The sequence below is a fragment of the Zonotrichia albicollis genome, chromosome 12, assembly GCF_047830755.1.
Source record: "Zonotrichia albicollis isolate bZonAlb1 chromosome 12, bZonAlb1.hap1, whole genome shotgun sequence".
NCBI lineage: Eukaryota > Metazoa > Chordata > Aves > Passeriformes > Passerellidae > Zonotrichia > Zonotrichia albicollis.
In genome coordinates this window covers 4,695,329-4,710,477 of record NC_133830.1, presented here as the reverse complement: position 1 = coordinate 4,710,477, position 15,149 = coordinate 4,695,329, and the positions used below count along the sequence as shown (strand labels likewise).

The window sequence follows — 15,149 nt, the reverse complement described above, 5'->3', positions numbered from 1 at the left end:
TAAAGAACCAGCCTGGATCTTTAAAGGATTCCATGTCCAAATCCTTATCTGAGCTGCACTTTACCACCCATTAAAGCATCACCAGTAATTTCTTGTAAAGGTTCTTGGTTTTTAATCCAAACGTCTCTTCTGTAACTCATAAGCCTCTAAGAGATTTCAAAGCTTAATACTGAAGCCCCCGCACTCCAGGTTTTCATTGGCATTGAGGTGGGTTTTTCCTTTGGTTCTGAAGGCATTTAGGATCAGCTCCTCAGATCAGCGCTGCTTCCATTGACTTTGGTACAACCAGCCAGCTGATGTCTGGCCCTGAACGTGCACAGCCTGATCAAAATGTGAAATCACACGCAAGAATGTCTTGCCATAAGGAACTGCCCCAGCCAGGCCCATCTCAGGAAAATAAAAAGCCTTTGCCTGTCCTTGTGGAAGGAAGGGGCCTGCTTGCAGCTGGGGGGAAGAGGGAAAAAGTTATAATGGCTGGAATGACCTCAGAGTTTCCTGGTGTGTCTGTGGGGAGAGCAAAGCTTCATCGTGTTCCAGCACTTGGAGTCACTCAGAGCTTGACGGAACAAGCAGGAAAATAACAGACAGAACTTTGGGGCCATACCAGCATTGCTGTGGAAGCTTTTTAAGCTTTTTCAATCTGCACAGATCTCCAGAAGCACCCTGATGCACATTTTGGGGAGCCTGGCTGCTCTGACCAGTGTGGGTGCCACCACTCAGTGTCCCGTGGTGGGAGGTGAAACTGATGGATGAGGATTGGAAATGCTCCACTCTGCCACGAGTGAAGATCTGAGGAGGGGAAGCATTGCCCCAAGCCACTGGCACATCCCACCCCACTGTGCCTCTCCAGCAGCCTCAGATCAGAGCAGAGCCCCTCTGGACTCACTGACAGCTCCTGCAGTGCCCAGTGGGGCAGCTCTGGCTCCCAAACTCCAGTGCCCCCACTCTCTGCTCCCAGCAGCCAGTGTGGTGCCACAACACCACAGTCTGGCTCACAGACACAACAAACCTGCACTGATCCCTTCCAGGGCAGGGGCAGAGCTCCCACCAGCTTCATGGGGGCAGACCATGTCTCCAGACATACTGCCTCTCCTTCTAATCTTCAAGCCATCAAGAAGCCTTTGGCTGGACTCCTGTCTCCAGTGTAGTCAATTAATTTTGCCATTAATTTTAGTAGGGTCAGGGTTTTGCCTTAAATCATTTGTTATCTCACCATTAACCTTTAACAGAAGCCACTATCTGCCTAATGCTCAATACCAGCGATGCTGCACAGTGGCTGGCTGCATCTTTCATCCTCTGTGCTCTGGCAAACCCTCCTGTAGGACCAACCAGATGACTCCAGGTGCCATCCCCATCCCTCCCAAGGGCCCCAGAGGCCACCTGGGCTCTGCACACCCATCAGATGTTTACCCACAGCACTCAGGGACTGTGCAGAGCCATTCCCAGGCCTCAGGATATTCTCTTTCCCAGCACCAGCCAGGCAGGGACAGACACTTATAACTGAATGACAGGCACAGGAATGTTTTAAGATGAGACAGGCTGGAGAAAAGTGCAAAGCTTTGCACTTTGGAGCCCCTTTGATGATGCTCTACATGGAAATGTTGGCTGTGCTGAAGTTTGGCAATGAGCTGGAGATAAAGCAGTGCCTGGAACAGAGAGGCTGCCTGGGTTGCATGGCACCTTCCTAAAATAGCCATGAGAGCTGGAGATAGGATGAAAAAACTGGCTCCTGCAGAGCATCAAGTGACTTTCATGTAAGCCCCACCAGCTGAGCCAGTGAAAAGTCTGGCACAGGAACAGCCCAAGTGCTCTCCCTCACTGCAGGACTGGGGCTCTGCAGGGCCACGTGCCAACAGACTTGCCATGCAACCCTCCTCTCCCCATTTATTTTATTATTCCTCATTGCAGGGGATGGCAGATCTACAGGACTCTTTGATTCACTGCATTGATGGCTTGTACAGGATGACAGGCACGGCCTCTTGGGGTTATTAGAAAGATCCCACTCACCAGAGCAGGTCATGGGGATCTAAATCTCATGAGTATGCTGTAATAAGACCCCCAAAAACTGAACAAAACCAAAGAACAGCAATAAATTAAAATCCAGGAAACCAATTAATTCAATCTTACTCAAAATGATAAATCCAGCAACCCAGCCAGGAGTTAAAGCCCTTTGCCAAGAGCAAAACATAAACAGCAGAATTGCAGCTTTATGCTCCCACCCAGGAGTGTGCAGTGTAAAGAACTCACTCCTCTCCTCCCCATGAAGAAACCCTGCAGTGTGGCTGCCTTTCCTGATGGCTTTTTCCTATTCTTGCCTTTGCTCCATCCCATGGGGGTGCAGGGGCTGCTCACTGTGCACCAGCACAGGATGAAAGCACTCAAGTGCAGGAGGCAGAGAGAAGAACTGCTGCTAAAGTCTGCTCTGCAGCACCCAGGCAGCATTTCACCTCTCGTGGCACTGCCCAAGGCCACAGGATCTCTGTGGCAGCATTATCACAGATGCTGCTTAGTCCCTCTGACAGAGGGGAGAGGTTTGCTATCCTCTGAAGGATCAGCACCTTTATTGCAGGAGCATTCTTTTTAAAGGTGTCTCAAGCTGAAAACTGAATAGGTCATGTCATTCCAGAAGTGCTGATAGACCATTCTTGCCACTCTGCAGTGTATTTAAAACAACAGTGAGAAAAGAAGAGGCAGGCAACTCTACACTAATGCTACTAAAAAAAAAAAACTATCTGGAAAATTAATAGGAAACAATCAGTAGAAATCTCAAGTCAATGAAATCCAACATCTGCTTTCCTTGGCAGCACACAGGCAGTAAATTGGTGTCTGCTGGAGACAAACTTATCTCCAGTGCTGAGACACTGCAAGCAGGTCATTACTGCACACAGCCCGCTGGGGTGCTTTGTTCCAGTCCAATCTCCTGGGAATTCAGGGGAAAAAGGTCTCCTGTGGGATCAGAGTGCTTTCCTGCTGCTACCTGACACAACAAATGCTGCCCATGAGGGAGCAGCATCCTCCATATCCCTGAATGAGCAGTGCCACAGTGGGGCAGGAGTGGCCACCTGCCCTCCTGTGCCCTGTCCTGACCTCTGCTCCTCAGCCAGGACAAAAAGCAGTTAAGCTCCAGCTTCTTTGCTTAAGTCTCCACAACAGGAATCTCAGGGTTTATTCTGTGCAGAGCTTCTGGTAACCCCTGAGTTTTACCCCACCCCAGAAACCATCCCTGACCCACTGGAACAAACTCGGCTTTCCCTGTTACAGGCATAGTTACAGAACATGAAAAAATACCCTTAGAGAAGAGTAGTTTCACATCCCTGGAGCCCCACACCCTGCCCTTGATGCCTGTTTGCCTCTCCCCAGCCCTGAAGCTCTCCCCATTTCTGATGGCTTTTCACAGGATGCTCCTCTGTCCCCTGCTCACCCCTGAGTTGGGTTTTTGAGGGAAGGCTCCCAAAGCAGGAGACACATGCAGAGCAAGCCCCGACCAAATAACTGCCATCCCCTCCAGGCAGCATCTCATCCTCTAAAGTTATCTGGAATCTCTTCTTCTCCTGTCCCATGCAGGTCCCTGCACCCAGCATTTTCCCCTTGGACTTTTCCAGCCACTCAGCAACCCAGATGCCAGCACTGGACTGACATCAGGTAAGGAGGAGATGAAAAATAATTTAAAAAGAAGGCTAAAGCACAAGTCCTTTAAATCTGCAACTCTTTAAAAGAACTGCAGAGAGCAAATAATTAAAGCAAGAGAAGTCACAGTAGTGGGAATGGGCTGGAGCAGGCAGTGAGCAGCGTTTCTGTGGAGGCAAATAGCCAACACTGCCAGTGCCAGCAGCTTGCCAGGCACTCAGGGGCTGATCCAGATGGTTCCACATTTCACTTTTAAAGCAAAACAAGTGCCTTGGATCAAAGGCTCTTTTCTCAGCAGCCGTTACCCCAGCTCTGTGTGCACTGCTGCATCTCCAGGCCACTCTTCCCAAGGGATTTTCAGGGGGTGAGAGAGGAGGGGACCTCATGAGGAGATATTTAACAGTTGCATGCTGAAAGGAGTTACTGTACCAGGCACTGACTGCTTTTTCTCATGAATCCGTGCTTTGTTCAGGTTAAATCATATCTCAGGGCAGGGGTAATCTCTGAAAAGAGGTTTCTCTCTAACCAGAAGTTAGAGATCTTTGCTCCAGCTGCAGCAAAGTTAGAAGAATCCAGCTTGGATTTAGCTGAAGTAGCCAAGGCAGCATTTCCAACAAAGGCAGGAAAAAGCAGCTGTAAATGCAGGGATAAACAAACAGCCCCTTATCTCCTCAATGGAGTGCAAAAGACGCAAAGAAAATTTTATGGACTGATCCTCCAAGGCAAAGAGAAGAGCAAGCAGAAAGGTTTCAACCCACCCCACCCCAAACTTTCTCTGCTCTGTGCTGCTTCCTGGCTCTCTGGGGCTCACAGCTCTGAGCTCTGCATGATGTTTAACTCACGACACACTGCAGGAGCACTAAATAACATTATCTGTCACTGCTAAGCATCAGAAATTAAAATACAGCCTCTTACCTCCACATTGCACAGCCTGCTTGTTTAAATGGACTGGAGAAACCCAAGGAGTATCCCCAGCATGCATGCCTGCACTAAGCCTTCATGTTTTCTGTGCATGTGAGCTGGGGGAAGAAGAGAGACACGATCCGGACTCCTTCCGTTGCCATACAGTCTGAAGGAAGTGACCTTAGTGTTTGCTGCTTTGATTACATTCAGAAACAAAAGCCCTTCCAGAGTGAGTCAGGGGACACAAGGGGTTGAAACGGGATTGTTAAAAATGGGAAAGCATTACAATTGTGGGCTGGCTGGTTTTTTGGTTTTTTTTTTTTTTTCCTGTCTGTGATATTAACCCCTTTATTATAAAACAAAACAGAATGAACAAGCAGGAGTTAGTGACCAAAGGCACAGCACAGGTGGCAGTCCTGGGGCAGGGAGACACCTCGGTGTGGGATCACGGTCCCTGTGTCACACAGTGCCCCATGCTGGCAGCTCCCTGCTTGTTGGGAATTGTCATCACCCCTCCCAGCTCCTCCACCCCACACACTCCTATCCAGGCACAGGAGGGGCCTTTGTGTAAAAACTTGGCACTAAAACTTCAAGCCAGCCCCAGTCTGAACCCCTTGGAGCAAGGCTGAGCCCTGTGGCAGCATCTGCAGGGATACAGAGACAACCAGGGCTTTCTGCTCAGCACAGCCACCCTCACCCCATCCATGAACTGATACCTGCACTGTCCCTCCCTGCAGCAGACAGCCCCAGGCACAGCATTGCACTGGGCTGCCCAAACTGCTCCCCAAAGCACAGCTCTGCTGCTCTGAGCTGGCTGCTGCACTCTGGGGAGGGAACTGAGACATGGACACAGCTCACAGCCTTGGCCATCACTGTGAACCTGCTCCTGCTCCCCAGGAGTGCACTTGGCTGCTGGCAGAGGAGTAAATCACCAGCCTGGTGTTCTCTGTGTGCCCAACACTGAGCTCTGCCTCGATTCCCTGACTCCTTCCCCACTGGCACATCAACCCAGCAGGCAGCACAAACTGTGGAACTGGGTCAGGCACAGCACAGGTGTCACACTGAAACAGCTCTCCTCAGAGAAAACTCAAAGAACTGACACTGCTTTCGCTGAAAATGGGAAAACCAGAACAACAGAGCTGTGCACCCAAATCCAGGAAGCTGCACCTTCCAGAGTTCCAAGCTGACCTTCAGGCAGGTACAGAAGAGGGACAAAGTCTCACATTTACACATGCAGTTACTTAAGAAATCTGACTGCTCTTACTCAGTTATTTATGCTCTCAACTGAGCAGTCAGAGGACAAACTATGAAGACTCTCCCAACCCAATTTTTAAAAACCAGGGATTTATTTTAATAGAAAAAAAATTAAGTTCAATTTTTTTTGGAACAAACTACCTTGCTTTTCCCAGAATGAAAACAGGTCAAACTTTGGACAGCAACACCTCAGATGTGGCTCCCTCTTCTCAGAGGTCCTAAGGCCCCTTGGCGAAGCTGAAGTGCCCCAAACAGGAGGCTCTGTGCCCAGTGTTTGAGGCCAAGAACAGGTTCCATGAAGCTGCAGAGCACTGTGTAAGGACAGAGCCTTCCCAACAATGCAGGGAGAGCATTCTCTCACATTCTCCCTAAATAACATCAATCCAGACACCTCCAGGGGCAGCTACCCCAGACACCACCATGCAATGAGGTGCCAGAGGTGTCTCACCCTCCTTGTTTAATTCAGAAGAACCAGCTTTGATCAAATATCCACCCCTTCAATAGCTGCAGACAAAAGAGCTGCCTTTTTTCCCAAAGTTACTTTGTAAAAGCCAACATTCTCACAGTCATGAGACTACAAAAGCTTTCCACCCTGTGCTCAATATCACAGGTTTCATGAAAAAACCATAAGCTGGCCCCACATCAGGCAGGAGGGTGCCAGGTCAGGTCCAGCCAGCTGGTCCAGACTGCACCAGCAACCTTAGAGACAGTTTTGGGAAGGGATTTCAGAGCAACCAGCTTGCATCTGTCTCCAAAACAGACTCCAAAGCCCCAAAAATAAGATGGAAAATAGACAGTGAGTCATGTTTCCTTAGAGACATGATGTGAAGGTTACCTGGGTGGTGCCAGCTCCTGCCCTGCTGGGATAACCACAATGACAGGAATAGCTGGAGGAGGCAGAGCTCAGCTCCTGGGAGGATCCGTGCCTCCCAAACACACACAGAGCCGGGCTGCATAATTCAGCTGCACAGAGAACTTATTTTAACTGAGAAAAATTAGAGTTTAAAAGAAATACAGCACACCTGTAAGAGGTAGGAAGCTGTTGGGAGTTGAGCACAGGAAAACTCTGCAACTCTGAGGCACGAATGAGCTGGGTTTGGGGACAGCAGTGCCACAACCCTTCAGTGAAGGGTGACCCTACAGGGAATGAAGCACACCCTGGCCCCCTCAGCAAGGTGAACAGATGCACTGAGCTTGATATGGGAGAGGAATTACTGCCACTTTCACTATGGCTTAACAAACACCAGCCTGCCCCAAAGCTTCCACCTGCTGTCCAGAAACCACTGGGCCAAGCAAAGGTGGAGCCAGGATGCTCAGGAAGCAGCACAGCACCAGCAGTCCCAAACAAAAACATCACAGTCTTAATCCTAGCATTGCTTGGGCTTTCAAAGGTGACTTTTAATGACTTTTAAATCCAGCACATTCAAACTTTTCTCAGCTTTTTGGTGACACTTGTTCTCCCCATCTCCTTCCCCAACACACCACTGCTGCATGTTTAAATGAATGACAGATCAAATAGTGGGGAAAAGTGTACATGTGTATTTGTGTGTGGGAGGGTATTTAAGCTAATATATTCCAGCACTGATAGCTTTATCCTCTTTGCAGTCTCTGAGAATGAACTGGCCTCCATCTGCACAGAAGATTAGTAGAATCACTAATCACTAATTATGACTCAGAGGTTTTAAGAGCAATGCAGACTGTACAAGGGGTGGCCTGATTTTCAGAAAATGAGGGGACAAAGATAGCACAGTGTTATTTTAAGCACATGGACAGTCCATCCAAGATCACCAAGTGCTGCCAGCTAAAGGAGTGACAGAGACACAACCACACAGGAGGATGAAAATGAAGCTTGGAAAAACCAGCACGTGCCTGAAATACTTTTAAATTTACCTTTCCATACAGTTTGTGTCCAGTCAGAGCAAGCTGGCCAGCTTCTCTGCAAGGGCCAGAAGGGAGATTTATCCAGGCAAGCCCATACAGGGACACCTTTGTGCAGGAGCTGCTGCCTCTGGGAAGCGGCGCCAGCGACATTCGAAATCCAACGTTCTCTGTGAGCTGCGTCACATCCAGGGGGAAAATATTTACACAGGCCCAAGTGGTGTGTGAATGAAAGGCACTGTTTGAAACTGGCACCATCACACCCCGAAGGAAATGAGATGGAGTTCACAGTCTGGTTGTGAAGTTTGTCAGCGAGGGAAGAGAGAGAAGCCATAAAAAAGAAATGATATTTTTGTTTGAATCAGCTCTCTCGAACAGAAAACGCTGTATCATGAGCTCAGATGGAAATGGATCTGGCAGAGAGCTCTGGAAAGCTGCTGCTGGGAGTGTGCAGAGCCAAGTTTAACTCTAAGCTGTCAGGAGGCAGTGCCCCAAGGTCCCAGCCATGGGGACACCTTTGGACATGATGGAGTTTCAGCAGGTGACACAGGAGCAGCACCACTGCATTAGACCAGACCCCTTCCAAAAGAAAAACAGCTGGATGGATGAAAGCAGCCAGAGCAAAGCTTTCCCAGGGTAACCAGTAATCCCCAGTGCACAAGTTGAAATATTTGAAGGAACACAGACACATATTCAGTGTCCTCTAACAAGGTTTTCAAGCTCCCTTTGAAAAGCCCTGAACTGTAAGAACACCTGATATGCTTCTTCTGAGCATCACTCCTGGTGTGGAACAAAGTCCTGCCCTGACAGCACAGCCCCAGCTCTGTGCCCTCCCTCACCACTCCAGCACTGCTTTTCATCATGGTGAAAAGAGAAAGGAGAAAAGGCACCTCAATCTGTTGTCAGCACTTTTCATAATGGAAAGTTAAGGTGTGGCAGCAGAGGAAGCATGGTGCTCACTATCCAAACCAACTACGTTAGCTCTGGAGGAAACACAAGGCAGCCACTTCCTCTCCCACCCCAGGTACCAGGGCCAGACACGTGGACAAAGCTGATTTCTTGTGCTTCGTCAGCAACATTTTTCACTTCATGCAGAGGAAATGACCTTTCAGAGGTTAAAAAGCACTTTGTCCAAAAGACCCATGTGAAAAGTTTACACCGGTATGCCATAATTTATCAGCTAATTACTGTGCAATTGGTAATTTCAGTTACTCCTAAACTGCTTCATCACAGAGATGCTCCCATATCTGGCTGCACATCCAGCAGATCAATCTCAACCTGCCATTGTATTCTGCAGGGAGTTTGGGAACAGTTTTCCCCATTTTTTTACCACTTTGTGTGGAGCAGACTGACCGATACACACTCAACCTTGATCCTAAACCATTCACTTGACCAGTTTTTAATTTTTAAGAGTTGGCTGCATCATTAAATAGACTTTGATGCCGTGTCCCATTCCTGCTTAACCCCAATGAGGAATCACTGTGCTGTGGGATGTACTGGTGGCAACTGGCATTAATATCTCAGAGGAAAACTTCATGTCAGTGGTAATGTAGGTAACTAAACACAGGATAAATGTTGATTCTGGAAGTCTTTGGCCTTGCAGCTGCTTATTAACCTCATTTATATAAAAATTTCACTTTGTTTTACTGCCCTATAATTAAATCTAAGACAGGTGGCCTATAAACCCAGCACATGGAGGGTCCTGCAGAAAGCTTTCTTTGGGAATAGCATCAGGACACCTAGAAATGCCATGTTGTCCCATCTCAGGCATCAGGAGGGGCTCTGGGAAGACCCCTAAAAGCCACAGCACTATGTGCCAGAGCTCCACAACAAAATACAGCCCTCAGTCCTTTCTCTGGTAGGAAATGGGAACCCTTGAATAAAGGTTTCTATGCCAAATTCTCCTCCAGGAATTTTCCCTAACAGCCCCAATAATTCACACTGACTCGCTGCTGTTAGAAAAACAACCTGTGCCAGCTTTTCCATCAGCTGTCTCTGCAAATCTGTTATTTCTAGGACAGGCTTTCAATGCTCCCTGCCATGGACAAGACAATGTTCCCTGGCACAGAAGCCAAGGGCTCAGAGAATCAGCTCTCACACTGTGCAGCCTCTCCCCTCCTGGGGGTTTGGGGTTATTTCAGAGGGAAATGGGAAACCCCAGCAGTGCTTTGGCTCACAGCCTCCTCCAGATGAGTGGGCTCTGGGCAAGCAGGACATCCCTTCTGACAGATGATGGGAAGGATCCTTGAGCAAGGATCAGCTTGGGGAAGTGCCCAGGCTGGAGTGAAGTCGCTGTGCCCAGGTGAGACAACAGGTGAAACCTTTGGAAAAGGTTTCCCACATCCACATGCCAGAAACACAAAGGCCAAGGAGAAGGCGACTGACAAAGGCTGGTTTGTGCTTGTTGGGGTGGGTTTTAGTTGTGCTTAAAGCTGCTAAGGCAGGTAAGGGCTTTATGCTGGCAGAGAGGATTGGAGCCTGCCCCGTGACCACCTCTGCACCTGCCAGCTCCCAAACACAGCTGGGACCCTGCTCAGACACACAGAGGAGTTTGGGGCTTCTCTGTGCTGCAGCTCCAGCTCAGCTCTCCCACCAGCCTACCAAATATTTCATAATTTAAAAAGACTAAAAATCCCCCTCACGACAATAACACATGTGCCACCCCAAGGAGAAGGAATCCTGTTTGCTTTCCTTTCTCCACAAAAATGTACTGGTGACTAAATAGAGACTTACTGGCAGCACCCAACTCACACAAAAACAGCCACTGGCCCACAAAATGTGATGCCCAAATATTAATCAAAGCAAACTGAGGCTTCCAGGGCTGATCAGCAGCACAAGTGCCTGTCACCTCACCTCACCCTGCTCATCCCTTGCACGCAGCTCAGTGCTCTGAGTTCTGCCTGGTGTCGTGCTCTGTCACACCATGCACAGTCCAGGGAGCCCTCAGAGAGGGGAAAAGCCCATGTTTAACCACAAAAACCTCTACATGATACCCACGGCATTTTTCACATCTGGAATATGAATGCAAAGGAGCCACACAAATATGAGTATTCTCCATGAAGCCAAGGTGGGAAATGTTAAGCACCTGTCCAGGAGTTAATCTTAATAAGAACACAGAGCAAAAAGGTGTTTTCATGGTGCTGCAATAACTACAGGACTTCTGGGGAAAAAAAATATGAAAGGACAAACAGCATCCATAGCAGGAAGGAGTGCTGCTATACCCTTTCCACAAAGAACAGGGGAACAGAGGAAAACAATTTGCTCAGGACAATGCAGGAACCGTGATAATGATGGGACACAAAATCTCACACTCAAAATTAGTCCTGTCCCACAGACACTGCAACATCCACTTCCTCAGAGAAACAGCCCCATGGAGTGCTCTGCACTGCTGCTGCTGCTCCACTGAGCCTGAGGTGAAGAAATGCAACCCAGGGTGGCTCAGAGTGCCTCCCTGTAAGCAGGGGTCACTGTCTCTAGCTGTTTCCATAGCTTGAAGTGCTCGAAAAATTAAGAAAACCAACTTGATTCCTGCAAGGCTCTGATATCTGAGCAGTTGGGTGACCTTTAGCACTGTGTGCTCAGTCCTGCACTCACTGGACTCAGCCAGAGGCTTGAGCAGCTGAGAGCCAAGACCAGCACAAAAAGCAGAGTGTTACACAACCCAGCAAGGAAGGGCTGCAGGGCTTTCCTTCAGCCATCTCACTTTAACACACCCCAAATTGCCACTGGCAAATTCCTGATGTTAAAATGTGAGCGTTGCTTTGCCCCTGCCAGGTTTCACCTCCCAGGGAGGGCTCTCAGAGCAGTAGGTGAGGAGCAACAGGTCCCTGCCTGTCTGCCCCCAGCAGGACAAGCTGTGGGCAGAGGGGAAGGGCACTCCCTGTCCACTTCCCTGGCTCAAGGTTGAGAGAAGAATCAATCTCCTCTTTTCACCCTTTGTCATATCCCCAATCTCCTCTTTTTACGCATTTTCACACTTTCAGACACTGGCACACAATGCTTTTCATAAAGAAAAGACAAGACAAAGCAGCCACTAGGACACAGTAAGTTTGGGCAGAGATGCAGCTACACTGTGTATGGAGAAAAAAAAAAAAATCTCTTTTCACCTCAAGCCAGCCATCAGAGTATGATGAACAGGGTGAATACAGCTGTTGTCTGAACTGGTGCTCACTGAGTCTTTATTCCAGCCCTGGAGGCATGGGGTTTTAGCTCCATGGGGATGCAGTGGTGAGGGAAGGCAGTCTAAGCTGCATGCTCTGTATGTGAATGGACCCTGAAAATAACACCCACACAGCACAGGTGCAGCTAAAGAGGAAGAAAAGAGTCAAGGCTGCATCCCACCACATCCCTACAGGTCAGTAAAGGTGGGCAAAGGACAAGCAATGACACCTTTACTCCTGCATTCCCTAACCAATCATGATCCATATATGGATCCCTATCCACAGTGACACCTGTGTCAGACACACCCCACAGTGCTTCCACACATAATCTGCCCAAGGTACAGCCAAGCACTGGTACATTTACCACTGCAAAGCTGCTCTCCCACTCCTGAGCCCTCCCTAAAGCTAAATACCAGCAGATCACCTTAGGATTAAACAGGCACAGATGTCCTCTTAGCATGAGGACTTTCCCATGGAAGTTGCATCCCGGTGGCTCTGGAGAGCTGTTTGCTACGAGCTGTGCCACTCTGTATTGCAACACACCAGGGAGAGGGGAGAAGCTGCTTTGAAACATTCACCCGGGTGTAGCAAAGGCTACCTGAGGCTGAGAGCAGGCAGCACAAGTTCACATGCAAAACAGAAATACAGACACACAGAAATAAATAATGCCAGCAAAAACAGACTGGAGAAGGAGTGACACCACCCTCACTGCAACTGGACACCACAGTGACTGCAAGTACAGGGCTGTGCTTGAGGGGAGCCCCCCAATTGCCACTCCAGGACCCACTGCATCCCCCCCAGGCAGCAATCCCTCTGTTCCAGGACCCACTGCATCCCTCCCAAGCAGCAATCCCTTTGCCATGCACAGGACTATCACGTTACAAGCTGCCGCTATTCAGTGACACAAACACACCAAGAAAAGCCACAGCCAGGCTCTCCCATGGGAGAGGGCACAGGCAGAGAGGAGCTCCCAGAGCTCTGCCCCAAAATCCCGAGGGCACGGATGGTGACAGCAGCAAGAAGGGCTCCCAGGGTGTGTTATATGGGGGGCAGCTGGCCAAAACACCTGTGGATTGACTGACAAAACACACTTGGCACAGAAAGCATCCCCCCAACCCCTGAACGCCAGCACTTGCAGAGCAACACCGGGACCTGCTCAGAGCCAGTTCGGGACCCTCCGAGCACCTTCCCAGCACCGCCTCGATGCTCCTCAGCCCATCGGAGAGAGAACACGCACGGGGGCAGGTGCCGGGATGCTGCTGGAAGGAAAAGCCGGGACGCTGCTGCAGGGAAAAGCCGGGACGCTGAGCTGGATATATTGATTTTTACCTGGTAGACATCGCGGAGGCCGCACCAGGCTCGCAGCGCCTGGCGTGCCGCCCGCAGCCGGGCCGAGTAGCAGCGGCGCAGCGCGGCCACGGTGACGGTCCAGAGCAGGCGGCCGCCGCTGAACAACACATCCTCCACGCCGCACATCAGCACCGGAGCCATGGGCTGGGCGCCGCGCTGCTCACACGCCTGGCATGAGGCTGCTGCCCGGCTTTATGCTGCCGCTCAGGGCCGGGGTCGAGCCTTCAAACAAACTCCTCTTTCACGGCGCTTCCTGGGCAGATTCCCAGGCATGCCCCGGCTCCTGACGCCCAGCCAGCGGCTGCAGTAGCTCGGCGCGACCAGCAGCTCACACAGCAGCCTTGTCCTCAGCAGCTTATATAAAGCTCCGTTAAGCTCCGCTAGCTAGCACTGTGTTTCCTAATTAAATGTTAACCCTTTTGCCATATGCCCCGACAAGGAGCCCGTTTAGATGCTGCGGGAGGAGAGGAGGGCACTGAGCGATGCCGCACTCCGGTGAGCTGGGCAGGCGCTGCACACGCGAATCCCGAGCTGTCTGCCTCCAACACCTCATTATCCGCTATACAGGGAACAAAGCTGTCATCGTCCTCTCGCGGCGGAGCCCGTGCTCAAATTATACAGCAGAAATCCCACTTGAAAAAGGCACTTCGGGAAACCAGCAAGCGCAGGGAAGCGGGGGGGTAGGAGGGGAGGGTGGCGAATCAGTCCTGCAGAAATAGAATAGCTTGGGAGAGACCTTAAAGTTCATATTGTCCCAAACCTCCTGCTACTATGGGCAGGGACACATTCCACTAGATCAGGTTACTCGGAGCCCCATCCAAGCTGGCTCTGAACACAACTTGTGCCAGTGCCTCGCAGTAAAACAGATGTACCAACTTCTCCAGCTCTGACAGCACAGAGCCATCCCTCTGTTCAACACTTCCCCCCGGCTGTTGCATCATATGGGTAAAACACCCCAAACGAGCTGAAGAGATAATTAAACTCTACTCTTCACCTAACTCCATTAACAGAGCACTTGCTGCATGAGAAAAACAAAGCTGGGCATTGTAGCCGAGCTCTTCACAACAGCCCGCAGCAAATAAACACTGCAATAATCACCCTCGAGAGACTCCAGCCTTGCCTCAAGACAGTTTAAAATTAAACAGCACCCTGCCCTCCTGGGGTTAAAGTGTTAAAGCTCCCAAACCTTCCATTTGAGCCCTTTTCCCTATTACAAGCTAAGGGAAGGTGGAAGACAAAGAATGATGAATCTTTTTAAACCCCTCCTCAAAGGATTTGACACTTTCTAAGCTTTTTTGGGACAGAAGCCACCATCAGCACCTTGAAGAATCGATTCAAGGATTTTTGGCTAAAATCATCAGCGAGGCTAACCTGTAAGAGCAAGCTCTTGTGCAGTGCAATGAATGGAAAGGAGCAGGAACAGCCGGCACACGGGCTGGGTGGGAGAGCTACATCCCACCAAACCTCCCCAAGGGCACTGCCTGCCTGTCCTGAATGCCCTCAGGGAAGAACACACCTGTGTGCCCACAGCACAGTTCGTGAAGCATTCACAAACCCCACTGCATCCCTTATTCATCAGCCTGCTCCCAACTGCAGGAGCTCGCACACGGTGAGCGCTGCCGTGGCAGCTGGGTGATGTAATTCTGCAGGCAGATGCCTGCCTGCCTGTCTGAGACAGGCTGGGGACCTGTGTCTCCGAGATCTCCCTCTTCCCTTTCATGCATGGCACAGTGAAAGCAGCCCTGGTGCTCTCGGTGCTGGTGTCCCCTGGCTGTGCTGTTGCCAGGGGGTTTTGGTCACTCCAAGCCTTGCTTTCATATGGGGAAAACAACGACCACTTTTCAAATGGGTAAGAAACTGCTGCAAAGTGAGCCCAAGCAGAGGAGGATATGGCTGCTTGTAACAACAGACAAGCAAAGATTTGGGTTCTACATTGAAATCTAGCATCCATATTCCCACTCCACGGGTTTTATCATC

General features: G+C 50.0%; 1 protein-coding gene across 5 annotated transcripts in view; it reads right to left on the bottom strand.

Moving 5' to 3' along the window:
- FRMD4B (FERM domain containing 4B) overlaps positions 1-15,149 on the bottom strand; it is a 125,693-nt gene that overhangs the window by 65,015 nt on the left and 45,529 nt on the right. The window contains exon 1 of one of the 5 annotated variants that reach the window (XM_005491394.4): positions 13,152-13,992. The exons of 3 other annotated variants lie outside the window; for them this stretch is intronic. In XM_005491394.4, the coding sequence (XP_005491451.2) occupies positions 13,152-13,313 (162 nt within the window). In that variant the 5' untranslated portion in view covers positions 13,314-13,992. Of the gene's footprint in view, positions 1-4,542; positions 4,815-13,151; positions 13,993-15,149 lie in introns of those variants that run through there. One more of the 5 variants, XM_074550384.1, reaches the window with a different exon arrangement.